We start from the raw sequence: 27,644 nt of genomic DNA on the forward strand, positions 1-27,644 counted from the left end.
CATTTCTATTTAAGTCTGGGGTTGGCTTCAAACAAATTTACCTCAACACATGAAAGCTGCTGCAAGCCTTTGGTAGGTACCACTGATACTTGGGCGGCATCAGAGACTTTCCTAGAGAGGTGAAAACAAATGGGGCTTACTGGAAACAATTGTCAATCTGAAAACCATTCCAGGTCAAACAATGATTTCTTTTCAAAGGCCCTGGACTTCATTAGCAATTGGACGGTGTGGTGTTTTTTGCAATGCCAGTGAAGTAACTGAAATCGGCCATACTGGAAACAATGGCCAATCCAAACAGGAAGTCTTGCCAGCGCTTCTTGCCCAAGCTACATAAGTAGGGGATCTATGAACCCTTACAAAGGGCATAAAGTCATTTAACTGAGACAACTGAGTAGAGCAGAGCATAACTGATATTGAAAATTAAATCCATACAACTGAAATCCACGTCTTGGGCTATCTTCTCCCTTTGAAGATTAAGATGACTCAAATGAATGCTTTGTGTCCACTGACCACAGACGACAAGAATGTAACTTGTCAGATGTCACACATTCACACATGAATCCATGGGAAACACTGTTAACAAACACAGAACCCATTCCAGCCAAGCCTGAACATCCAAATGCAATCTACCTGTCACTACGACAACACCAAGAGTATGGCCACTCACCTGCCTACCTTCCTTCCCTACCTTTCTTCATTCAAAGAGATACTATGAAGATACTCCCAGTGTAAAAATAAATAAATAAAACAGAACAAAAAGTAAAACTCATCCTTCCCATCCTCTTCTCTTTTCCCATTCCTTTTTTACCATTCTTAGGAGTTTGGCATGGTGCTTTCAAATCCTTATCTGTGCATTTACACACTTATACGTGTACATACAGAAATACAAAACTGATAACTAATTTTACTTAAATGGGATCATACTTTAGATATTATTCTACAACTTGCTTAACAATTATTTTTTCACATAAACGTTCTTCATCTTTTTGAATTGCTATAGAACATTTCTTAATATGGATATATCATCATTGACCCTTCTGCTGAACATGTAGGTTGGCTCCAATTTTTTTGTTATCACAAAGAGAGCTGCAGTGAACATCCTGGTATGTGAGACACAGGACATGTGGCTTTTAGCAATGATCCTCCCTGTGCCAGGGGAAATGTGGCCACAGCTCCTGTGACTCGAAGGTCACGCAGGATGGGCCTGCGGGTCCTGAGAACTGAGGACTGATGTGGTCACCAGGTGGGAAGGCGGCACTGGGCTAATGGCCTGCAGGCCTGGCTGTGTGGCTACCAGAGGAGCCCACAGGCAAGGTCCTCCCTCATGAGCCCGGCCACAAGCCCCTGGGCCTCGAACGCTCTCTCAGCTTTCCTGAAATCTGAGACAACATCTCAACCAACTCTGCCCCTACCTCGAGCATGGTACCTTGGCTTAGCAAATCTTTTACTTTATGATTCACTGTGTCTTTGATGTACTGTCTTCCTGTAGGACCAAGCTTCTAAGGCAAAGCAAAGGTAGCTGAAGGACCCTTAAGAGATCAATCAGAAAGTCACAGAAGCGTCACTGGGGATTCCTGGTTGTAATAACTTAGCAAGAACTAATCCTGATCTGGAGGCCACAGCAGCCCTATAGAACAGGACATTTAGTCCTGCCAATGCTGCCTAACAAGTGAGGAACTGCACAAACCATACAAATGAAATCGCATTGTGTTAACCAGACCCTCTGCCTTCACAAATTACTCATGATTAACAAATCATCCTTGGTACAGCTCTTCTTTCAAACCCCTCAATGAGCCACAAATGAACAAAGACATGATGTCTCATTTAGGAATGGAGCTGAAAATCGTGGGGCCCTTACGTCACCAGCCAGCACCTGCAGAGGGACGCCTGCATGCCAGAGCCAGGCTGTGTGCTGGAGGAGCCCACAGAGATCCCAGAGTGCGACCTGCTGGCAGTGGCCTGAGACTAGCTCAGGGGCCTGGACATAGCGGCGAAGAGCCACGTAATCAAACAGGTGAAGTAGCCATTTGACACTACCGAGCTGTCACAGAGCATACACAATTCATGACCCAACAGAGAGTACAGACACAAATATTACAGTAAAAAGGGACAGAAGCCCTGAGGCGGGAGGGCACTGGGAGTGGCCCTCTCAGCAGGAGAGCTAGACTGAAATTTGAGGGGTAGGGGTGGACTCAGGTGAGCAAGAGAAAGGTGGGAGAAAGAAGGGCACATAGAAGCCTAGCTTCTTAAATTGCAAATGCCATTTAGCAGCTTAGTTCTCGTTTGCTTTACATTTGGGAAGACAAAAAAATCTGAGGGGGAGAAAAGGGTGAGTCACCAGACAGACATGTAGCAGGGGAACTGTCCAGGAGCCCCCCAATCTCAGCACCACCATCTAGGCAGACTGAACCTCTAATCTGGGTGTGCTTCCCCATAAGTAAGTGGGTAAATGAAAACAGCAGAGCAGACATGTAGGTAATCAGTACCAGATCAGCAGCACATAACCAGTAGGGATCAGGACCAGAAGCGGCCAACTGCACACAAAACTAACACAGTGAAATTTTGAGCCTGGACACCTCAAGGATTGTCTTTAGTGTTAAAGGAAATAGAAAACAGAATCACCAGGAATAAATGCCTGCCTATGAAAATATCTTATGCTTAAAAAATAATTTAAAAGAAAAACAAACAAAAAAAACCCAACCTAAATGATTCAAAATAGGAAAGTCACAACTTAAAATGGAAAGAATATCCAAGCTGAACTCAAGCTTAAAAAAAACCTATCTGGTATAATACAATGCTCTGGTTCAAATATATGTGTATAAACTATTTCACATACAAATCCATGGGAAACATTGTTACCAAACAATATTTTTCTATTTAATCCTAAAATATATATTTTTAAAATTAGACTTCTTTAGGTTATTAGCCCAGCGAAGGAATGAGAATACTTTTTAAAACATTTTTGTTAATAGTGAAAAATGGTTTTGTTTCCTGCAGGTGCTCTGGTTAAATACACAGAATGAAAAATGAAACAAACTCTGAAATTTTTACAGTAGAAATATAGAGTTCTGTTTCTTTTTTCAGGGGAAGCGAGAAACCTTTCATTACTCAATATTACTTCCTCAGCACCTACAAACAATATGAGGTTTCTGATTTGAAAAAGCACTGTCTTTGTGACAAGAGTTTTTACCATCCCTCAAATCTGAAGCAATCAGTACTGAAGACATACCTCACAAATAAAAAACCGCTTTTGACCAAATGTAAGCAACTTCCCAACCACGTCCTAAACGTGGAAACCGATGAAGGGTTACCCTCCTGCCCCGCCACATGTTATAATTATCGGTCTCAGCTTCATTCCTATTGAAATGATGTATGTGACAATGATTTTTTTTCCTTCCCGGCTCTGCCACTTCCTAGTAGGGGATGTGAGGAAGTTGTCAGGCCTGATTTTGCTATAAAGGAACGGGGACAATGCCATCTGCCTCTTTGGGCTCAGAGTTCCGGGAGGACTGAATGAGACTGGTGTGATCTCCTAGAGACAGGACTCCACCAAAAGTCGTGTCTTGTGTCTCTCTACCAGCCTTTCCTGGCTGGAATGCCACCAACCAGATTTCCCAAATTCCAAGTCAATCCCAGAGGCCCAGTCAAACGCCTGGTCACTGCACATGCCCCCAGAGTCACATGGCAGAGGAGAAGACCTTGTTCTCTGAGCTTCAGCAGCCTCTGTTCCTACTTGTTTCCTAGTAGCAAGGGCCTGTCCTGAGCCAGAGCTTTTTCACTGGACTGTAATTACTATTAATATTTATAAAAATAACCATAATACATACCTTGTTTATACACCAAGGGCTTTGCCATGGCAGATATTGAGATTTACTTCCATTATCTTCAGCACCTGTCCTGGGGCCTGGCACATACCAGGAACTCAAGAAATGAGCAAATCATTAACTCCCTGCCTTCAAAGGGAAGAACTGTCTGGACAAGAGACTAAATAGTGTGAGGAAGGCATCTGAGGCAAACAAAACAAGAACTTTGCTAATTAAGAGTTAAGAAGAATAAAACTCTGTGCTGGTGATGGTAAGCGGAAACATGTACCTTCACACACTGCCAATAAGGGCACAAATGGTGAACCCGTTCCAAAGCTAATGTGGCAATATCTACTAATATCGCTACCAAAGTCAGAAGCAACAGTCAAGCATCAGTCATCAAGCAGTGAGGCACCTGGGGAAAATCTCCGGCCTGAGAAAGAAGATCCAGGTTCCCGCAACGCTACCTGGATCAGCTATGGGATAGTGAGCAAGTCCCATCATGTCTCTGAATTCAGCTCCCTCGTGCACACAGTGATGGAGTCAGGCAGGTGACCTCTAGGGCCCTGTTCAGCTGGGATTTGTATTTCAATCAAAGGTCAGTAGGCATAAAAATGGAGCCAGGCCTCTTGAGAATCTCAGATGTTAGTTTAGGGCTGACTCAAATGAGTATGAATGTCCCCAAGTTTCTAAGAGTCTTCATTCTGGAAGATCAGCTCCTCAGATACTCTTCAGAAGAAACAACAATTGAAGCCTCAAGTCTCTTTCCCTCAGCTGACCACCTCACCTCACGGTTCAGAGGATAAAGAAGTCTGACATCGTCCACCAAAGCAGAAGGCCAGCAGCTCTACTTGACGACAGGCCAGGCCCAGCCACGCTCGCGGCCTGGGCACAGGGCTCTGCATTTCCTTCTTCCCACCAGGTTGTAGGAAGAGTGAGAGACCCTGCTACTGTTACGCTGGGAAATGTCTCCGAAAGTTACCCAAGTAATGGAGAATCACATCTAATCTAATAAAATCAACCAAGTTCCTTAAAGTCCTTCCTAAGTAAAATCAATACATGCATATAACTCCATATTTTTCAGCGTACTTATGAGAACTTTCTTTCATGGCGGGCGCATTTTATAGTATTGTCACTGGCCAGGCCCTGCAACACATCACACCCAAGAGGATGTCCCAAGCACAAGAACCGTGCGACCTCCCATCGCACCTGTTCTGCCTATCCCAGGTTGTCACAACAATCCATCCTGCGCAGCCTCAGTGGGTTGCCAGAGCAGGTCTGGCATCACCTCAATCCCCAGTGTCCTCAGCTCACCAGGTGACTGCGTCCCTGTGCACAGGCCCCCACCCAGCAGACTCACCCTCACTCCAAGGGGCAGCAGGTCCCGTTCCAGAGTCCCCCTTAATCTGGATCCCTCTGACCATTTTCAGCAGAATATGGTTCCATGGATGTTATGAGGTGGTGTGTCACATAAGCATGCACACATGCTAACTGGTTCCCTGATCGTAAAGACAGATGAATGTGTGTCTTTAGTACAGAACCTGAGAACCTTTATTCTGTCAATACATCTGTGAATCATCCAGAGGAGCCAATGGTGTGCTGGGTTCTCCAAACTTATTTATTTTTTGCAAAGCATCACATACTCAGGCCTGCTGTTTGACAGTCTATCCTCTGAGAATCCTCACTAAGCCCGTGACCTCTGACCTCTGTTCTGGAAACCACACTGAACAATATGACTGCCCTCTCTCACTATAGCTGTCATCACAATAAGAGCAGACCTAAAGATTCTAAAATCCCTTGATAACTGACACTAAGCATGCAGTGCTCTCGCACCCATGCAGACGTCTACTGGAAATGACCGAGAGCAGAACCGACATTGTACAGCCCAATGCATAGACAGCTACATGGCAGTGGAACTCACACAACTCCTGCGTGCAAGTGACATGAATGAAACCTCTCACTTTAGATAATAACTACCTCCCCACTTCCAGCCCAGCCCCAGACAGGGCTGCCCAGGGTAAGTTGGGGCCATTCGATAAACATACATGGCTTTGAAGACCTTAGAAAATGAAGGCAGTCCCAGCTCTCTCCTCTCTCGTTCCTATCCCTGCACCTTTTATTAGGGCCCCTTCCCAGGCTGTGGCTCAGCTCACTGCAGGTGCTCGGCCCTGCAGACAATCTGCCCTCTCACCGTCATCCCCATCCTTTTTTACTCCAGGCATCAGGGCCAGTGTAATGTGGAGCTGCTGAGGAATAAAATCCACCTGTTCATTCCCTACCTGCTTCAAATGAATAATTTCCCTGACTTATCTCAGGCTCGGTGAGATCATGGCTTCTGGACCGAATGTGACATTTCAGACAGAAGACTGCCTTTACACGTCAGGCATGGCTGAGCAAGATCGGAAGCTGCTGGGACCTGGAGCATCTCCTGTACACTAATCACGTAATGTGAGCATGCCAGTTCAAATAATTTTTGGTGCCTCAATTGTTCCCCCAATTTGTTTGATCAGAGAGGCTACTGTTTTAATTTTTTTGTAAGAATGTATTCATGAATTACTTGTGAAGTTAAAATAAATAAAACTATGATATGCTATGAAATAGTGGTCTAATCCTTCATTAATATGAAATCATAGGAAAGTACATGTTATCAAGCCGAGGTAATACTAGCATTCAGACTACAACAGGACATCACCAAATAAAAGCCATCCCTGTGAAGAAAAGGCAGCGAGTTTCTCCTTCCTTTTCTCAAGGCATAATGTATCCTTACAGAATGAGATGCACAGGGAATAAAAAGGAATATGTAGTGACTACTGATGGGAACAGTCTGTCCACAGCGCCGAGGGTTTCACACAAACAGTGGTATCTATGCTGGGTTACAATCCCATTTTACTTTCTAGCCCTTCATTTCCCCATGTGTAAAATGGGGAGATCGGATAAATTAGGGTCAGAACTCTTTTGTTTCTAACTCTGGAAGATCTTGCATATAGACAGGAGTTACAATGTGAACAGATTTAAGGGACCCCTTCACACATGACAATGTGTTGCATTAAATGGAATATAAAGTCGGGAGGCAGGCCTGGAGGGTGAGGGTGGGAAGGACAAGTATGTAGTTTATGAAAATAAAGGAAACCTCAAGTCTCATCTTGTGATCTAAGAGGAAGTCAATCAATCATGACCAGTTTGTGTTTAACTTATCATCTTGGCCATAGCTTGGCTATGTTTTCAATACTAATCATCATTCACAGATGAAAAATGGAGTAGCCACTTTCAAAGGAACTGTTATGCTCCAAACATGGTATGCTGTTGTTGTTCCTGTTGTTTTCAATAAAATCTTGCTGCAACACAATTACAGCACCTTAGCAAAAACCATGAGCCAAAACTACAGAAGGAAGTACGAGCTCACAGAACTGGAGAAATAAAGTGAGGTTTGTTTACCACCTATGGTTCTCTGGTACTATAATGTTTAATAGAATCATTTGTTGTTCCATGTCCTCATTTGTTTTACACTAACTGAAATCTGGCAGCTCTTATGGCTAAGGAAAATAGATAAATTTAAAATAAAAAATGTATTGTCTACTCTTGTATACTATGAAATTAAGTTAAAACAGCTTGAATTAGGATAATTTCTTTTTTTTTTTTAATCAAAGTTTATTGGGGTAACAATTGTTAGTAAAGTTAGATAGATTTCAGGTGTACAATTCTTTAATACATCATCTATATATCACATTGTGTGTTCACCACCCAGAGTCACTTCTGTTTCCATCACCATATATTAGACCCAGTTTACCCTCTTCTAAAGCTTCCAGAGCCCCCCTCCCTCCTTACCCTCTGGTAACCCCTAAACTATTGTCTGTTTCTATGAGTTCTTGTTTCTTCATTTGTTTGTCTTATTCTTTTGTTGTTTTTAGTTTTATATACCACATATCAGTGAATTCATATGGTTCTGTACTTTTTCTGTCTGACTTAAAAATCTGAAAACATTTATCCATAAAGACATGTGTGTGCCAATATTCATTGCAGCCTTAGACACGGAAACAACCAAAACGCCCTTCGATAGATGAATGGATAAAGAAGTTGTGGTATATATACACAATGGAATACTATTCGGTGGTAAGAAAAGATGATATAGGACCATTTGTGACAACGTGGATGGATGTTGAGGATAATTTCTTTTAGACAAGTCACCCCACCCTAAAATAGAAAGCACGATACACATCATAACAACACATGCCTTATTTTCTCAAGGGAGGTAACTTGGGCTCTGTCAAGGCTGATAAATAGAAATAGATTTTGCTCCTGGCCAACAACTCAACCACATCATTAGGGTAACACTGAAGATGTTTTTGGAATTAGTGTACAGGCAGATACACCCTGTTTATTCGAAAACTGAAACACACAGTTTCTACACTGATAGTCTCTATACCAGAGAAGCCCAGTGACAATTTATCTTCATGGAAAAAAATGGAAATGGAAAATGGAAAAAAAAAAAATCAGGAAATGAGCACCGTGAATTCTTTCGGATTCTAAATCCAGAGATAATTTTGAAAGGAATAAAATGGGTTTTAAATGTCCTTAAAACTCAGAAACAAATGCAGCATCAGCTTATTTTCTGGCACTTGGGCAAAAAGCCAAGCAGGAGTACAACCAGAAAAAGAACACACCCTTCCACCATGCCACGGACAGGCCTGAGCACCAAGTGAACACGGCCAGCAGTCACAGGAGCACAGTGTTGGAAGAGAGACCCCGGTGCCTTCACGAATGGCCCGTCGCACCCATGGACACAGACAGGACACACGTTCTCTTACCTCTAACATAGGCCTGGCACTATCGTGCACGGACAGAATGTGTGTCACCTTGTTCTTGCTCAATTGCTCTGCATCTCTAGCATCTGTCACAGAAGAAAGAGGATAGACATTTTAATATTCTCTGCAAGTGAATTACTCCTACAGTTTAGCCAGGAAAAAACACAAAATGACTTGCCTTTTCTTTCTTGAAACTCCATGATTGACCATACCCAGAATAATCTAGATTTAGGGAATTTAGGACTTTTCACTTTTATTTATTTTGCAGATAACTAAGTTTATTTCTGATTGGCACATCTCTTGATACAAAGTGGTCATCTAAAACTTAAAAGGTATTTAGATTAATAAACACTGTAATCATGATTATTCCTGTTTAAAGGAAGTGAACCTATGGGATCATTTTGTATTTGACAGTTGTTAAACTGTAGACACAATAAAACATTTAACAATGAAGATGTGTAAAATATTTTTAAAAACTACTTCTTAATGATTAGTAATCTAAGTTAAAATTAAATACAAAAGACCACTTACTGTATAAGAAACAGGAACCTGCCAGAGACAACTTTACCCTGACGTCAAAAGCAGGGATGGGACCAGATGCAGACAAGATTGTGGTTTACAACATCTATATTCACTTTAGGGCAAAAGTAAAAATGGAACTTTTTCTAGAAATTCCAACAGAACTGTCTATAAATTATCAGTTGACTATTAAATTATCTGCATATGAAACTAAGGAGACACCCAAATTACATTCCTTTGCAATGCACATACCTGTAAAAGAAAGACTGAATGAATCTCCCCAAGCTGGAACCCTTGTGCTAATCTGCAAAACAGGGGTCCAGCAAGAAACAAGGTGGTCACGTCCCCCTAAACCCCTGTCCTGGCCTGAGATGAGTTTTTTAAAATGATAATGGGTAAAATGGATCAAAAGCCAAATGTTTAATTATCATGTTTCTGGAGAATATTTAATGACAGAAAAATACTCAGGATATAATATTAAGCAGAGGAGAAACCTGGTATGAAACTATTAATACAAGATAAATACTATTTGTAAAAACACATAAAGACAAACACACGGGGGTGGGGGTGGGGTTAAAAGTGTTGTAAGGAATTAGGCCCCAAAGTGGTAATCTTTAAGAGAGGAAATTACAAGTGTTTTCAATTTCTTTTCTTTTTTATATATTTTTGTGTATATTCAACACGAGTGGTTCTAAAAGTTTCACATGCCGATGAACTATCTGGTGGGGGAAGGGGACATGATAAAAAGGCAGATTCCTAGGCTCCAATTTAGTTCAAGGTCTGTGACAGGGCTGAGGAATCTGCTTTTCTAATAAGCCTTGATGATTGAGCAAAAACTGAGAACACTCTTCTAAATATTCTGCAATAAACACACACCACTTTTATATGAAGAAAAAAATCTTTAAAAGTAATATTAAAATGTTGGTTTTAAGACTCTCTTCATTGCTCCAACCATCTCAAATTCAGATGTGCACGCACACAGGGACTCAGTGCCAACTGCCCACCCCTCTCCCCCCACCCCGCTATCACAAATTGCAGCATCAGTGAGCTTCGAATCAGGCAGGGACTGGGATCATTTAGGATCCCACAGGCAGCCAGCTTCCACATTCTCACCAAAATGAGATTTTCCAATCACCACCAGTATTGGGTGAATTCACAAGAAATGAAACAAGATTGAGCTGGCTTTCGGAGCTCACAGAAGAGCCCCAGACAAGGTGAGGCAGAAGGGGCAGACAGGCAGGCAGTGGTGGCGCTCTCTAAAGCAGGCTTGGACCTTCCAGGTCCTGCTTCTGCCCAGGGTTTGCATTTTAAAGATCAGTACTTGTTTAAACATACTTTTTTCTTTATGTAAGCAGCGTTATTGGGATAATTCTCATACCATAAAATTCACCCTTTTAAAGTATACAATTCAAGGGTTTTTAGCATATTCAGAGTTGTTTAACCATCACCACATCTAACTTGAGAACATTTTCATCACCACATAAATATACTTTTATAATACAGATTAAGGTGAACAAGAAGAAACGAGTTTGGGAATACGATTATACACATGTGAATACAGAAGACTACTTGATGCCACACACAACACAACTGCCTGTTGGACTCCAAAGAAAAAGGCAGTTACGCTTGGGCAACGCTCCTTTCCGTCTGCATTCCTCTCTGTTATCACAGTGCCATCCGTACTGATAGCCACTTTGGGAGTGCCCTTTCCCACGAGCACAGGCTCGGTCCACCTATTTGGGAGTGCATGAATGCTAAGCAAAGCTGCCGGATGCCACATTGGTCTTTTTAGTCTTCTAGATTAAAGTTATTGATGGTTCTGGACGGCTACTTACAGCCGCGGGCTGACGGTAGAGAACTATGAATGCAGCTGCAGGACTCGGTCACGGGGTTCTCAGCTCTCTCATGCACACATGCCTAAGCCTGGAAGTTTTACACCAGCTCTCTCTGAGCTCAGAAACATAGGGCAGAACTTCAATTTTTGCTGCCCAGACCGGGGTCTGCCAAGCAGAAGCATGGCACCACCTGGAAACATGTTGGGAATGTAGACTCCCAAGTCCACTACACACCTACACAATCACAGTTTGCAGCTGAGTAAGACCCCAGAAGACTGCCTGCACGGTACACAGGAGCCCTGGGGGCCACCAGGGAATGACCTTTGACCTGGTACCCACGGTTCCCCTCCCCCACTGCAGCATGTTAGTGCCACTTCAAGCCAGAAAACAACTCACATCCACCTCCACCTGCCATCAGAAATGCAACAAGTCGGTATTAATCAAACCAATGGGAAGATTACAGATTAGAATTCAGACAGAAAAAAATCAGGAACAAATGCTGACTGACCATGGTTACCTCGGGATGTGGGGTTGTGAGCAGTTTTCACTCTAACATATTTCTATCATGTTTGGATTTTCAAATTTTAAATTTTATTTTAACTCATAAGTCCCCATTACTTTTATAATAAGCAAAAACAAAAATTTTAAAATACTGTTCACAAAATTAAATACAAATTGAATTAATAAAACGAACAGACAACCCCTCATTGGTAAAAATACCTAACGATGCTCTTATCCTCTCTCTGAACACCACCCCTGCTCCCTGGACTCGTGCAGCCCGCCTCCCTTTACCCTCCTCATCTTTGCCTCTCCCCGCTCCCCAGGCTTTATGGGGCCTTCTGAGAAACAAATGTCACCTTTGCACAACGGGACACTGAAATAGAAACAGATCCTTCTCCTTTACTATTGCACGTTCCTGTCTAGCTCAGAGGAAGAATCCACCCGGGGTCACTGGGTAGACCACACTGAGGGAGTAGATGGGTTCCTACAAGATGCTGTTCTAAAAGGCAAAGTGACAGGACAGCCACATGCTTCCTTAGAAATGGTAATTAGCACTCTAGATCTTATATTGATACAGAAGATGGACAGGGGTAACCAGTCCTAAGGTGTGGGAAAGGGAAGTGCCAGAGTGGCTGTGGTAAATAAGCCAGTCCAGCAAAGTCAAGCAGAATTGCCTCTGAGTACAATTAACAAAAATATACTGATGAAGCATTAGAAATTAACACTATCAACACAAGTGCTCGAGAAAAATGGACATTTGGCAGGAAGAACTGTGGTAATGCTTTTCCAATACGCGGAGAACCCGCTGCACTGATTGCGGACTCCAAAACATGGCCATGCAGGATGGGAGAGGGAGGGAAGGGGAGAGGAGGGTTCCCTCTGCTCTGACACTGCGCCCCAAGCCACATGCTGGGCCGCTTCCCAAACAGCATTCACCTCCCAGGCTGAAGACGTGCCGAGGGATGGGAGGGATTCCCATGGGTCTTACACTTACATCTGCCACTGCCACACCTAATGGTCCCACAGTTACAAATCACTGCACACTGTAACAGCCTCTGGACTTACTCATTAGCTGGCAGTGGTTTCAACCTGCAACCTGTGCTGGGGGCTCAAATGGGGCAGTTCCTTCCTGCTCCCTTCTTTATCAAATCCTGGCTTTGATATTCATTGGTACTGACCTTGGGCAACTTTTTCTGTGCTTCAGTTTCTCATCTAAAAAATGGGAAAATGATAAGAGTACACCCTTAAAGGACTGCCAGAAGTACTGATATGAAATGCTTAGAACATGCCAGCTGGCATGCGGTAAATGTTACCGCTGCCATCACTATTATCATCATGACCACATTAAGTCCCAAGGCCATGCTACAGGCCTTAATCACCATCACATATGAGCATTTCCCAACACATGCTGCCTTCAAAGACACCTGGTTCCCAGCTCGCTCTGGCGGCACCACCTGCCGCTCCTCACTCACCACCCAGCTCTCCTAGGCTAAGCCAACAGCACAGCACCACACATCAGTGTTCCCGTAGTCAGCAGCTCAGCCTCACCTAAACAACTGAGGAACCATGGCTGTCCTCACTGACGACACAGGACAGAAGCTCTGAGCTCAGACGTGTCTCTATGGACACCACATGCACACACGCTGTGCATGAGCTTGTCTCCCATTTCTCTAGACTGGTGTGGGCATCTTCAAACAATGAGGGTTTCCTCCGCCTGCTGACATCTACCTTTTTTGCACCTGCTAAGTTGTGAGGAAGCAGCTCACTGATATTGATCTTGGACTAGGGAGGAGCTGATCTCTGAGCTCCACGCCCTGCCTTCCCTGGCTGTGTGTGGACAGAGCCAGCTGCCAGCTCCAGGTATCTCCACTGAGAGGCTCTCATCAAAGACCGGGTCAAGAAGGTGGGTTTGTGGATTTTTCTCTACATGGAAAAATCACCAGAAAACTGTGATTCATTGCAAAGCTTAAAAAAAAAAAAAAAAAAGGAAGTTGCAGAGTGACGTGTAAAGGATTCCACTGGAAGGAAGGAAGGAAGGAAGGAAGGAAGGAAGGAAGGAAGGAGGGAGAAAGAGGAAGGGAGGGGAAAAGAACGGAGGGGGAGGAGAGAGGAGGGGGCAGGAGAGGGGAGCGGTGGCACAGAAGAGCGTTAAATGACCGCCCTGAAGAGACCATGGCCACAGAACCAAGGCTCTGCTGACCCACACTCTGTAAACAATGAAGATCTCTCAGAAAGTTACAGGAAAAACCATTCCATTAACTTTATATATTTCTATATTGGTTGTTGTGCTACACTAAGCAACTATTATTTGTAATTTAAAAAGAAAAGAACATGACTCAGTGAGACATAAGGCTAGAGCACAGATTCATTTTCCAGGAGAAGCCATGATCCTCTCACCTTGGGTTTCCACACTTGCTGACTGATATTGATCAGTGCCTGTTGCACACCTGGCATGATGTGGGTGCTTTATGATCATCTAGCTCCTTCCCACAACAGTCCGAAGTAGGTATGTGGTTCCCATTTCACAGTCAGGGAAGCTGAGGAGGGCCTGACCCTGGCTGACCTGCCATGTACCGAACACCATCTGGCTCAGCCCTCACCACAGCCACAGGGCTGATGTTCTCCCACTCTCACATCAGGTTAAGGTGTCAGGGGGCAAGCATCTGGCTCACAGGCTGTGGGGTAGCTGGATTCCAGGGCAGCCCCGCCCCTCCCCCAGCTTGTCCCCACTCTGCAGGACCTGCTGTCCTGTTCCGTGCCTTCCCCCACGCTCTGAGCCACTGAGGACCAGCACATGTATCCACACCGACTCCCAGCACAGTGCCCCACACACCAGCACTTGCAACAAATCTGTGGAACGAATGAGTTACTCCACAGGCAACTATATGGACACAATACTTCCTTCCAGCTTCTTTTGGATTGCTACACTGTCATTCCTTTGTTTTAAATAAGCCTTACACTTGATAAGTGTTTAAGAAATGTTTGGTGAATTAATAAGTGAATAAAACACAACCACATACTAACGTCAGAATAATTGAAAGCAACAACAAAACATGAACTGTCTGAACAAAGACAGATGTGGGTTGCTACAAACCAATGGGTGAGGCCTACAAAGTGAGAATCCTAGAACTGTGAACAGTGCCTATGTCACCGACTATTTAGAAAATAGGTATAGATTTGATTATAAAAAGTTTTAAGTATTTCCTTAAAGTTGTGCATAATGTCCTTCTACAGGAAAGTCACCTTCCACGTGTAAGGAAAAAACTGTCATATAAACTGTTTGTTGGTGGAAATACTTAATTTGGTTGGTATTTATTATAATTTAAAATTTGTAAAGACTTTCACCTGGCGATTCCACTTTTAAGAATGTATCATAAACACTGTTCTCAAACACAAGATGTTCCCTTCTCCCATAAACGCAATTAATGATAACATACTAAATAACCTGTAAGATACTTGCTCTTTTATGTATTCTAGCTCCACTGATCTACCTATCACAAAGCACTTGCTGCTTTTTCAGAATTACAAAGCTTAGTGATTTAAGAGCTCCAGTACTTGTTCTAGTAGCAATTAGCAGCTCTCAGCTCCCGGTGCTTAATTCTCTTTGAGGTGAATTGGCCACACTAGGAGCTTTCCAGGGAAGAAGATAAAATAAACATTATCAGAGAAATCATAAAGATTGTTTCTATAATCAATTTGAACCTGAACTCACAAATTTAAGCAACAACCAGAAAGCAGCGAGGAGTGTGTTCTGGCTTGTTCGTGGAGGGAAGGACTTCAGATGCCTATGACAAAGGCTGGCTCTCCCCCACCCGGCAGGGGCAGACTCGTTTCTGCAAGTTTCCTTGGTCCATTCCGTGCTCTTAAGGACACTCTCTCTCCAGTGCTGAAGAGCCGGTGCTTCCCCTCACATACACTCACACAGCATGGGGACCCAGCCCCTCCCTGGAAACCAACAAAAGCCTGACTGCCACCAGGCACTTTGCTCCAGAGGTTTCCACTCACCTCTGTGACTATATAGCATTTGGAAACAGATAAGGTAAAAATAAAAAGTCAATAGCTGACAGCAAATCAATAAATGCACATTGAATAAGCCACAGAGAAATGTGTAAGAAGAAAACTCAACTCAAAACAAGAATAATCTGCCAAAGATAAAATTGCCTCTTATTTTTCCCAGGTGATTAAAAAAAATAAGTTACGGAAAATCTGTTAATAATAACTAGAAAAAAGTGATAAAAGATGATAACTAAGTTACATGTCTGTTAATTGTGCCTTTTAGCCATCTTGTTTTGATAACGATGTTCCAACACATATGCAGAGTTAAAATGAAGATCAGAGGTCAAGCTGGAACGCCCATGCTTCACACCACTCTGTGCGAGTGGCCAAGAGGATAGGGCATCAGGATAAGAGCCCGACAGGGGCCTGGGGACAAGTGGTGGCTGTGTTCAGACCACACTATATAAACCGAGTCTACAGCTTGACTCAATCATGTGTGAAGAGCCTAAAGCTGATTTTTTAAAAAAGTAAACTTAATTTTGGGTGGAAGCAACCCAAATGTCCATCAACAGATGAGTATAAACCAAATGTGGTATATACATTAAATAGAATAGTATTCAGCCTTCAAAAGGAAATACTGACACATGCCACAACATACATGAATCTTGAGGAAATGATGCCATGAACTAAGCCAGCCACAAAAGGACAAACACTGTAGGATTCCAGTTATGTGAGGTCCCCAGAGGAGTCACATTCATAGAGACAGAAAGTGGAATGGTGGGAGCCAGGCGTTGGGGGGGGGGCCCGGGGAGTCAGTGTTTAATGGGGATTACCATTAGGACCCAACGGGTACTGAGAGCACTAACTTTCTGTTGGGAAGATGAAAACGTTCTGGAGCTGGATGGTGGTGATGGTAGCACAGCAGTGTGAACATGCTTAACGCGTCTGAACTGTTCACTTAACCATGGATAAAATGGCATATTTTATATTATGCATATTTTATCACAATAAAACATACAAAAAAAGAGAGCGCGAGAGAGAACTCACCTTTGAAGTTGCCAATATACAGGCCAGGCAGAATCTAGAGGAGAGACACAGACCAGACGTGAGCGTTACAGACCTGCAGCCAATCGTGCCCAGCACAGGGTGGGGCCCTCAGTGTGGCCGGAACACGGCCCAGGCTGGCCCACTTCCCAGCACCTCCCCCGATGGACAGCAAGCACAAACGGGCACCTTTGTCTTAGGGCTCTGGCCTGCCCATGGCCAGAAGGAAGCCTGCTCAAAGGCCTACAGATGGCAGCGTGTTGGTACCCATAAACTCACAAAACTTTAAAGACCAGGCTTTCCCATAGGCCCTCATGGATCCCATGTGTCCTTCCTCACTTCAGGCCCTTTAACTGATCCTGGGTGTCCTGAGTGCAGTGCCCCTCCACCCTTCCTTCCTGCGACTTCCTCCACGACTCCTCCTCCTCCTCCCACTGCACCCGCCACACCCCTCCACACCTGGTCTTCTCTCACAGCTCCAGCAAGCCCACTCTCTGCCGCCTGAGGCCTTTGCACATGCTGTTCCCACTGCCAGGCAGCTCTGACTCGTGCCCAGAGGAGGACTGTCCTGAGTCTGGGATAGGCCTCTGCTTCAGTGCCCCATCTGCTGTGCTCCCCTTGGAGTGCTGCTGTCCCGGGGCATTGCTAGGCGAAGGTCTGTCCCCTCTGCTAGCCTGGAAAACTCTTTGGGCTGCAAACACATCCTCACTGCTGCATACCAGTTTCTGGCCCAGGGTTTGGCCCATGATTATCCTTCAGTAAACAGTTGCTAAATGAATGAATGAACTGTCTAAATGTGCAAGTTATTAAGAACACACATTTGTTCCCAAATGTCTACTTCTCTTAAGGCAATGGTTCTCAAACCAGACTATCCATCAGAATCACCAAAATCTGTTAAAAATTCAACATTTCTGGACAAACCCCCAGCGCCAGCCCCTATATAGAATGATTCTGAGATGAGAACTCGGGACTATATTTTTCACAAGCTCCCCTCCTTTGCAAAACATGAAACAAGAAACTAATTCGTGTTGCTAATACTTTGTATGGAAACGTTGAAGTCCAAATATGAACACTGCTTTGGAAGCTCCCCCATCCAATAGGGTTTCCGAATGCATTCCGCATACCAGCCTTGGTGACACTTCACTGCAGACCCCCAGTGCCCGGCAACACCCTTACGTCAGTACTACCGCCAGCGCACCCGCCCAGAGCCACTGCTTCCCACTCGCTGTGTTTGTCTATTCTCAGTAAGAAACGTGAAGCAGCATGTAATCATGTTCTCCAAGTGCATGGATTTCTTCAAGCATCTTTTGCTACAAACCGACGGCATGTGTGCCAATCACTGCAGGGGAAATCTACTTTGGCACCACCAGCGCAGCCTGCAGGGTTAGCCACTGTGCTGGCGGGAGGCCACGTGAGGTGTCACAGCTTCTATCAACCAAACCAGGGCCCGCGTGAGAGTGAAAAGAGATGCTGTTAATAACTACTCCACATAAAGGAAAATTTCAGTCTTTTCCTTCCTATGTAAGAAAAAAACCAGATCTTCCCCACTGTGGCTTCCTTCCCTCTGAGTCTCCCTTACTGCCACACAGAACACTTCACTTCTGGTCACCAACTGTGTGGGGGTTTCCCTCACATTAAGCGATTCTCTGATACCAACTGGGTGCCCTACAGTTTAACTCGATTCTGACACTATACCGCGAGATAGTGTCAGGTTCCCCTAGACTGCCCCTCCACTCACACACTTCAAATGGCAGTTGCAAGCTCACCTGTGCTTCTGACCAACCAGCTATAGATGGGAGGTTCCAAGGACCTCCCTTGGTGGGTTCGGTTAATTTGCTAGAAAATCTCGCAGAACTCAGGGAAAGGCTTACTTACATTTACCAGTTTGTTAAAGGATATGACAAAGGATACAGATGAACAGTCAGATGAAGAGATAGATAGGTCTGGGAGGGTCCCGAGTGCAGGAGCTTCTGTCCCTGTGGAGTCGGGGTGTGTCACCCTCCCAGTGTGGATGTGGTCACTGACTTGCAAGCTCTCTGAGCCCCCTATGATGGGGATTTCATGGAGGCTTCCTCATAGAGGTGTGATCAACTCCATTTCCAGCCACCTCCTCTCTCTGGAGCATGGGGAGGTGTGGTTGAAAATGCCAAGGTTCTAATCGTGGCTTGTCTTTCTGCTGACCAGGTCCCATCCAGGAGCCCATTCAGTCACCCATTAGGAGAAACGATGCTACTCGTGTTCTTACCACTTAGGAATTTACAAAGGTTTAGGAGCCCTGTGTCAGGAAGTAGGGACAGGTAATACACATGGGCGGTAAGGGGGTGCCAAAAAAATGTATGCAGTAGACTCTTTGGTCAATGTCACTCAAGCAGTAGTTCACTGTAATGAGACATGTCTGGATGCTGATGGTAACCACTTTGAGCACCTCTTGTAATTGCAGAAGTCAGACGTGACTTGTATTCATCTTTTGTTATCAGTATATAATGAGTATTACAATTAATAGTTTTTCCTTTCTTAAAATGTGTATACAGTTTTTGGTACCCTCTGTGTAAGTGCGTGCATGTGCACGTGCACTCAAGCCTGACAATTAAGTTTGTGAACTCATCCTAGAAAAAGTACTACATACCTCATTGCTGAATATCACTATGGTCACATTTGAAGTACTCTTCTTGGGAAGCTATGCACCAATGTCAGCACCTAGTCCATTCTTCAAAGCAATTTTGGAACTCTTTTTCTGAAATGGCCATCAGAGCTGTCCTTGTATTACCCTTGATGTCCTGAATGTCATCAAAATGTCTTCCTTTCAATATTTCCTTTATCTTCGGGTAAAGAAAGAAGTCATTGGGGGCCTGATCAGGTGAGTAGGGAGGGTGTTCCAATACAGTTATTTGTTTACTGGCTTAAAAACTCCCTCACAGACAGTGCCCTGTGAGCTGGTACATTGCCGTGATGTAAGAGCCATGAATTGTTGGCAAAAAATTCAGTTCATCTTTGTCTAACTTTTTCATAAAGCCTTTTCAGCACTTCCAAATAGTAAACTTGGTTGACTGTTTGTCCAGGTGGTACAATTTCATAATGAATAATCCCTCTGATATCAAAAAAGGTTAGCATCATAGTTTGACTCTTGATTTGGACAAAACATTTTTGGTTGTGGAGAATTGGCTGACTTCCATTGTGCACTTTGATGCTTTGTTTCAGGGTCGTATTGGTACACCCATGTTTCATCACCAGTGATAACATGGCCCAAAACATCGTCTTGCTTCTCCAAAAGGTCTTGGCAAACTTTGATTCTATTTTGCTTTTGTTCATCAGTGAGCTCCTTTGGGACCATTTTTGCACACAACTTTCTCATGCCAAGATTTTCAGTTAAGATTTTCCTAACTGTTTCTCTATCAATGTTTACTTGGTCTGCTATGCTTCTCACAGTCAGTTGATGATTTTGATGCACAATTCAACAAATTTTTGCAATGTTTTTATGAGTTCTGCTCATTATTGGCTGCCCTGACCTCTCTTCATCAGTGACAAATTTTCTCCCCTCAGAAAAACGTTTAATCCATTTGTACACTGCCATTTTCTTCATGGTATTATCCCCATAAACTTGGATTAACATGTCCCTGATTTCACTTCCACTCTTGCCAAGTTTAACAAGAAATTTAATGTTTGTTCGTTGCTCTAATTCAAGCTCAGACATTCTCAGGACAGCACACAAAACCACACAACAATAATGAATGCTACTCAGCAAGACACCGCCACATGTCGACACAAACACAGCTGTGAGACACTGATATACCGAGGTTATGAAACCTTACCGAGCAGTTTGTACAGTGCTGTCAATGTAAGCGCATGGGGGTAAGTTCTCAAACTTAATTGGCAGATCTTGTATATTTATTATTATTTTTTCCCATTATCTCACACTTAGGAAAAGGCAGAAGTGACCTGGACATGGGGGTATGCAGTAACCTGGCTGACTCAGTACCTAGAGGGGCAAAGTTAGCTTGGAGAGTGCTAACTTTGGGACTGTGAGGTCAGCTATGTCTGTGACTAGTCACAGCACCGAAGCAGGCCAGGACAGCTTTGTAACTGGAACACGCGAAACAGCATCTCAAAGGAGAACTCCAACATCCACTGCCAAGGAATTAAAACACTTGACAGGTCTTTCTTGAATTATAATCAATCTTTGGCATTCTCCTGGGAGGACAGATAAAGACATCATCATTCCTGTTTTAATATGTAAGAACAAGGCAAGCTCATCTTGGAGATGGATCACACTGATGGCTGCTTCCCTGCACGGAGCTTCTCCACCTGTAATACCCATTCTCCAGGGTGTCTCCTATCTCTGTTAGGATGTGACATTAGACACTAATGGGCATAACTACCACATGGTTCTTTGGTGACAGTGACAAAAGACTTCCTTCTTGACCACATTTTAGTTGGGCTTCTTGGAGTCCTCTTCTTGACTACGCCTTGTCCTTGGACTACCAGATTTAACAAAGAATCCCACTGCTGACATCTAGTCAAGCTCCTCTTCCTCCACTCTTGGTAGCTAATCAAATTCTTCTTATGAACTTTCCATCTACTCCCTCATCCACTGGTTATAAATCCCACTTGCCCGTTATACTGGGAATTGAGTTCATTCTTTCACTTGCAATAGTCTCTGTCATCCTTGCCATTTTTCGTAAGTGTCAGAATAATTTTTCTGTTATAACACTGACTACAGATGACTCCTGACTCATACAGCTGACAATTACAATGGATTACATACAGGTGGGCATGTTTGTCACGTTGCATGTGTTGTAAGTCACAGAAGGTGTTACAGTGGTTGAATGGCTTACTAAACCCATGTTACCCACGGTCACTCGGGACACAGGTGTGACAGGAGACATGGCTCTGCTAACGTCCTACTTCTCGCCTAGGGAAGGAGGAGGTGACTTGACTCCTCTGGGATCCCCGAGGATTTACAGGAGGCAGCGACACTCAAGGGACTTGAATTCTAAAAGGAGTGGGCCAGAAGAGAGAAGGACAGGCTGGGAGCAGGGCAAACAGCTGTGAGAAAGGAGGCAGGTGTGTACTGGGAGAGCATGAGGGTGGAGGGCGGCAGGGAACTGGTTATGTGAGTACACATGGGCGGCTGCAAAGTCCTCAGGGCTCTAGGCTACATGCCACTAATACCTTTAAGGTGTGTGGGGCTATAGAAAGAAGCAGATATTGTATATATTTTTATTTACTATGTCTTAGAACCGTCATGACAAAATGAAGGAAAGGTGAAGTCGTGTGTGCAGTCCAACATTTTCACGAAAACGTTCACCGCTGTGAAGGGGACACTGGGGCTGGGGAGGGCTGGGGAGGCCCACTATTGTATTTCTGTGTGCACTTTTCTATGTTGTCTGAATGTTCTATTTGTATGCATGCCTTACTTCAGTTAGCTTTTTGTTTCAAGTCAAGTGGAGGGTTATCTGGGGAAAAGATTATGGCACATTATTTTTTGTATTTCTATTACCTTCTCTATTAAACATAAACTAATACATTCCATGTTGTTTTTTAAATAAAATAAAACCAGGGTATGAGGTTAGATCACCTCTGTGCTCTACTGCTCTAGAACTATGACTTTATGGTTCCTAAATCTATCCTTTGGAACCCAGCTCCAGTCTGGCCTCCACTTCCTGCACTCCACTGTCTAAAACAGTCATTATCTTCCCCCTCCCAATTATCAATTCCTCTTGTACCCCGATGGTATCACCTTCTCTTAGTCACCCAGGATGAAAACACTGCATCCCACTCCCACCAGGGACCTCCCTCTCCCTCCCTTGGTGCCGTTCCTCTGCACAGTGAGCTATGAAGTCCCATCACAGCACCAGCTCCTTGGCCCATGGTCACCACCCCAGTCCAGGACCTCAGGTCACATGTGGGCTAGAGAAGCAGCCATTGAACTTATTGTTTTGTCCCATTGAATTAATTTTCTGAAGTCATACTCTCACTGGGTCATTTGCTACATCAAAATATTCAGTGAACTTCAGTGCAGTTCACTGAAGTTACCCAAGAAAATGAAGGCCAAAATGAAGGCTAGAAATTCAACTCAAACTTTCAACATGGCTTCCTACCTCTGAAGGATTTCCCCACTTCAAACTCCAGCCAAGTCAGGTAACTCCCCTCATTGGTCCTACCTTGAAATATTACCTTTCTTTGGTCCTGGTATTCTTTTTCAACAGAAAAGAGGGTCTCACTGTTTGGGGGTCCCTCATCCCTTGTGTATGCTCAAAAATTATAAACTCATTAATGAACAATTATTTTATTGGTTCCCTCGTCTCTGAAGCCCTTTCCTGTGTTTGAAGAATCCCTGCCCCACTTTGGAGTCTTGGTGGGAAGCAGAGCTCAACTCTTAAAATAGAAACTGCGGATGTCAAATATCCTGTCACTTTTCCCTGTGATTCCAGGGCATGGACATGTGCCTGAAGTGTAGCCTGTCCCCACAGCTGCTCCAGGCTAGAATCCAGAGGTAGCCCAGAGCAGCATTGCTCACAGCAGGGCAGTGGGGCTGCTAGCACACCTGGCCCGCTGGTGGCAGGAGCAGCCTCTGGGGGCAGCCCCAGAAATGTTCTCACCAGGCCAGTTCTAGAATCTGCTCCTGGCCATCTGAACAGTTCTACCTAAAGCAGCCACATTTGGGTTCTGTTGCTTACAACCATAGACCTCAGTGCAGGACTTTCAACCCAGAAAAAAAAAGCACAAATGCAAATGAGCTGCACAGACCATCAAGCAAATCACAGACTAGCAAAGCCCTAGTCACTGTGAAAGCAGCAGCCCCACTGGTACTCCAAGAACCAGAGGTCCGTCCAGCAAGAACCTGCTGCCTCCTCTGGACTCCTCTCATGCCTCAGTTAGCACTGCCTTCTTCTCCACAGGAACTCCCCAATTCATTTGCTTTTTTTTGACCTTTAGTGCAGTTCCTGGACTCAGCTTCTTAGGCCCTCCCCTCTGATTCACTGCAACAGCCTCCTAAAGATCTCCCTCCCTCTGGACTTGTCCCTCCAAAGGACTCCTCAACCTGCCTCCAAGGTGCAAAGTTGATCATGTGATATTTCAAGTTGAAGTTTTCTTAGGACTCCAAGTAGCTCTCAGCATGACACCCAAATTCAACATCTAGCATGAGAGACCTTCAAGGAATGAGGTGGCTGTATCTTTAGCCTCTGCCCCTTGCCTACCGCCTTCCCCAATCTTCCCCACATCCAAGGAGGTGAAGACACAGAGATGCAGGCAGGTCCTCCAGTTTCAGCATCCAGCTTTTATGGGAAATAGCCCAATTTTCAAATTCTGTCAACTACATTAAAACAACAACAACAACAACAACCACATTAAGTATTGTGATAGATAAATAAAACACATCTGCAGGCTGACTATCACCACAGACATCTAATATATGACCTCTACTGTTTGCATCATATTTGTGAATATGTTTTCTCCAAACTCCAATGGTTTTCCCTTGTTTGGTAGGTACTCAAGTAAATGATTTTTTTCAATGAATGAATGAATAAATAAACGATGTGAATAGAGAGAGAGTAGGTGAAGCAAGGAAAGGATGTGAAAAACAATGGTGAGTGAAGCCTGCGAGATCAAATTTTGTCCCTTTCTGCCCTAGCCGGGTTTCTGTACGTAGCCAGTGACACCAGGCCAATGGCACTGGGGCTGGTGTTGGAGACCAGCACCCTGAAGGGGATACCGGGGCAGAGTGCTGGCTTGGTGGAGGTATGAACTTACTAAAATCAAGAAGCCCACTTACTAAAAATCATTTAAGATGCACATTTTGTGTGCATTTAAAATATTTTTGAGTAAATAAAGAGAGGACAGAATTGTGTCAGTAAACTTTGAACTCCATTTTCCAGACCAGAAGAGTAAGCTAGAGTTTCAAGAGCTAGAAAGCAAATTGCTCAATCTCAGTTTCTGTAGTTTCTTCCATATGAAATTACAAAACAAGATGAAGGAAGGCTGGAGGATTGGCCACTGGCAGAGAGAGAAACTACATTTTGGTTTTCAAGGAGTATAAAAAGCTCATGAATGTTTAAATCTGTACACCAATCAGCTTCCTAATTCAAACTTAAACTCAAAAAATTTGACCCGACTTTCCCAATATTATTGTTGCTAATAATCCCTAAATACAAAGAAAAATGAAATGAAACAAAATAATTTTCTAGCAGAAAACCGGCTTCTAGAGGAGAGCAGGGAAGAGCTAGGCTTCATCAGGAACAACATGGATGACTGAGCGGTGATTCACAGAGGCCTAACTCAAGCCAGAAGCAAGAACACAGCAGGAGTGAAATCACCACCTGGTAGAAACGAGGGATAGATCAAGGAAAGACGTTTGTAAATACCACATGGGTACGGGCTACGACTCTCAAAGAACAAATTCAGAATTAATCCCGATCATGTCTGGGCCTCAGAAACAACTGTTCTCTCCCTCTGCACAGGACGTCCCCCCCATCGTTCGCCGAGGTGGCTCCCTGTCACTTAGGTCTTCCAGGAGGTGACAGCTCCTGACCACTGAACTCCTTAACGCGTGCTATCACATCACCCTGTTTTATTTTCTTAACACATTATCAGTACCTAAAATAATTTCATTTATTTGCACATTTTTTGACTGAACTTCAAGCAGGGGGTGTGTCTGCGTTATTCCCTGCTGTGTCTCAAAAATCTGCCACTGCGTTATTCCCTGCTGTGTCTCAAAAATCTGCACATGAAGAGACAATCACTGAACAAACAGCGAAGAAACACAGCACAAACCACAAAGGGAGATGCTCTCTGATGCTCCACTGGTCATAAAAGATGCTTACTTTCTGTTAAAAGGCTGTCTGGGGATAGATAATGAGAGGTAGACTCTTGCAGACATACTCTGAGACCACGCTCAGATTCGCCATGGTGGCTGGCTCTTCCTTCACACCCACACTTTACCAACACTGGCCACACAGAAATGCATCAGATCAAATCCTCAGCCACACAAAAAAGCCCTTAAGCACAAAAAGGATACTGCTTCTAAGGCAGAAAATATTTTGAGTTTACTTTTTAAATATTTCTGTTAGTATTTCAGTATGCCATGGAATCTAAGAACCCACAACCCAAACAAATGTTGAGAGAAAATTCCTGATCAAGCAGCAGTAACAAGGTAACAGAGGTCGGGGCTCATAATTCTCCCTAGGTCAGGAACTTTTACAGCCGGGGTGACAGGGAGAACTTTGGTGGGTTCCCTGAAGGGTTAAATGTCACAGACCTTCTTAATGCCAGTTGGCTACAGACTTAGCAGTTTCCATTTATAAAAGGAAGAATCTGAGAATACTCTTGTGTGCACTTAAATACCTTAAGCATCTATTCTTTCAATATGAAATAAAACTGCAATGTTGAGAAAAGAAAATATCCAGAGGGTGGTGTAGAGAAGACAGAGAGACCACCCTCATGGAGACATCTGTCCATCAGCCCCATGGGCACAGCTGTACAGCCGTGCCACTCCCAGCGCTCACCTCCCACGGAGGGATCCCTCTGTAACCTGCCTGGGACCAGTCTGGGTGCCAGGGTCTTCTTGTCTTTCACATTTTATTTCCCATTACAAGATCTAGCCTATGCCTTGACAATAGCAGGTGTTCAACAACGTAATTTGATGAATGGGTGAATGGACAAATGAATGAATTATGAAGGCAGCCAAGCCAGGTGCTGCCACGTGGAAACAACAGCATCTAAGAGCACACGGATGTCGGACCTTCAGGCTCCTCACGGCACTGAAATACTCCTCCATCTGTTTGAAATGATTTTCAAACATCTGTTTTAGGCCCTCTTCCACTGTTTGAAATGATTCAGTTCTAGATCACACAGGCCTCAGGAGATTGAGTAAAGGACCCTAGGCTAGTGCTTCTCAAGGGAGGATGAGTCTGCCCTCCAGGGGACATCTGGCAATACCTGGACACATTTTTGGCAGTCACAGTGCGGCGGGGGTTTCTAGTATTTAGTGGGAGGGGCCTGAGATCCTGCTACCCCTCCCACAATGCACAGGTCAGCCCCCACAACCAAGAATGATGCAGCCCAAACTGTCAGTACTGCAGAGGCCAAGAAAACCTGGTCTATGCTTAGAGGGAATAGTCCCCTTGCTCCTTCCCCGTTGAACTATACTCCTTTCTCAACAATACTCCCTTATCTTCCTAACGAGAAGAGAGCTATTCTAAAACAGGTGTCAACCATGTCCATGCCATAATGATGGCAGATGCCATCATTACAACTACTGATAAGACAAATCAAAGAACACTGTTAGCAGTGCAGATTTGCACTTTACAGTTTGCAAAAGTGTCTTCTAATAAATTTTCATTTGCTTCTCTCAAGAATCTGAGTAGAAACTAGGGGAGGAAATCTCAGTAAAAGAAACAACAACAAAAAATAATGCCTTTTGCAATTGCAACAAAAACAATAAAATACCTAGGAATAAACTTAACCAAGGATGTGAAAGACCTATACACTAAAAACAATAAGATATTTCTAAAAGAAATTGAAGAAGACACAAAGAAATGGAAAGACATTCCGTGTTCATGAAGAATCAACGTAATTAAAATGGCCATATTACCCAAAGGAATATACACATTTTTTTTCCCATAAACATAGTAAGGGTCTTTTTATTTGAACTTAGAACTATTTTGTAAATATTTAATTATATAAAATGTTTGTATAAACATTGCTATCATCTCTCCATTACATGAATTTAACTTTATTTCTGGCCAAATCATATCTTTTATTAGAGGATATTTGGGGTACCTCTTTCTTTTTTTCCACTTTTTTTTATTAGTTTCAGGTGTACAAAACAATGTACAAGTTAGACATTTTACATTTATATCCCTCACACAGTGATAACCTCCCTCCCCCAATCAACTACCCCTCTGATATTGCATACAGCCGTTACATTTCCAGTCTCTATTCCTAATACTGTACTCCACTTCTTGTAACTATATACACATATATATAAAATTATAGTTCACATTCATTATTGTTCAGCTTCAGTTTCATGTGTACAGTACAGTGATCAGGCATCTACATCATCCCTGAGGTGGTCTCCCTAACGAGACAAGTGTCCATCAGATACCCTACAAAATCTTTACAACATTATTGATTACATTCCCCAA

The 27,644-nt window shown here is 43.7% G+C and overlaps 1 protein-coding gene across 4 annotated transcripts in view; it reads right to left on the bottom strand.

Annotated features, from left to right (window-relative positions):
* DUSP22 (dual specificity phosphatase 22) overlaps positions 1 to 27,644 on the bottom strand; it is a 69,833-nt gene that overhangs the window by 29,428 nt on the left and 12,761 nt on the right. For 2 of the 4 annotated variants that reach the window (XM_033114283.1, XM_033114284.1), the window contains exons 2-3: positions 16,504 to 16,537; positions 8,609 to 8,691 (exon numbers count right to left, since the gene is read on the bottom strand). The exons of 1 other annotated variant lie outside the window; for it this stretch is intronic. In XM_033114283.1, the coding sequence (XP_032970174.1) occupies positions 8,609 to 8,691; positions 16,504 to 16,537 (117 nt within the window). The remainder of the gene's footprint in view (positions 1 to 8,608; positions 8,692 to 16,503; positions 16,538 to 27,644) is intronic. One more of the 4 variants, XM_033114286.1, reaches the window with a different exon arrangement.

The sequence above is a fragment of the Rhinolophus ferrumequinum genome, chromosome 9 (genome assembly GCF_004115265.2).
Source record: "Rhinolophus ferrumequinum isolate MPI-CBG mRhiFer1 chromosome 9, mRhiFer1_v1.p, whole genome shotgun sequence".
Lineage (NCBI taxonomy): Eukaryota > Metazoa > Chordata > Mammalia > Chiroptera > Rhinolophidae > Rhinolophus > Rhinolophus ferrumequinum.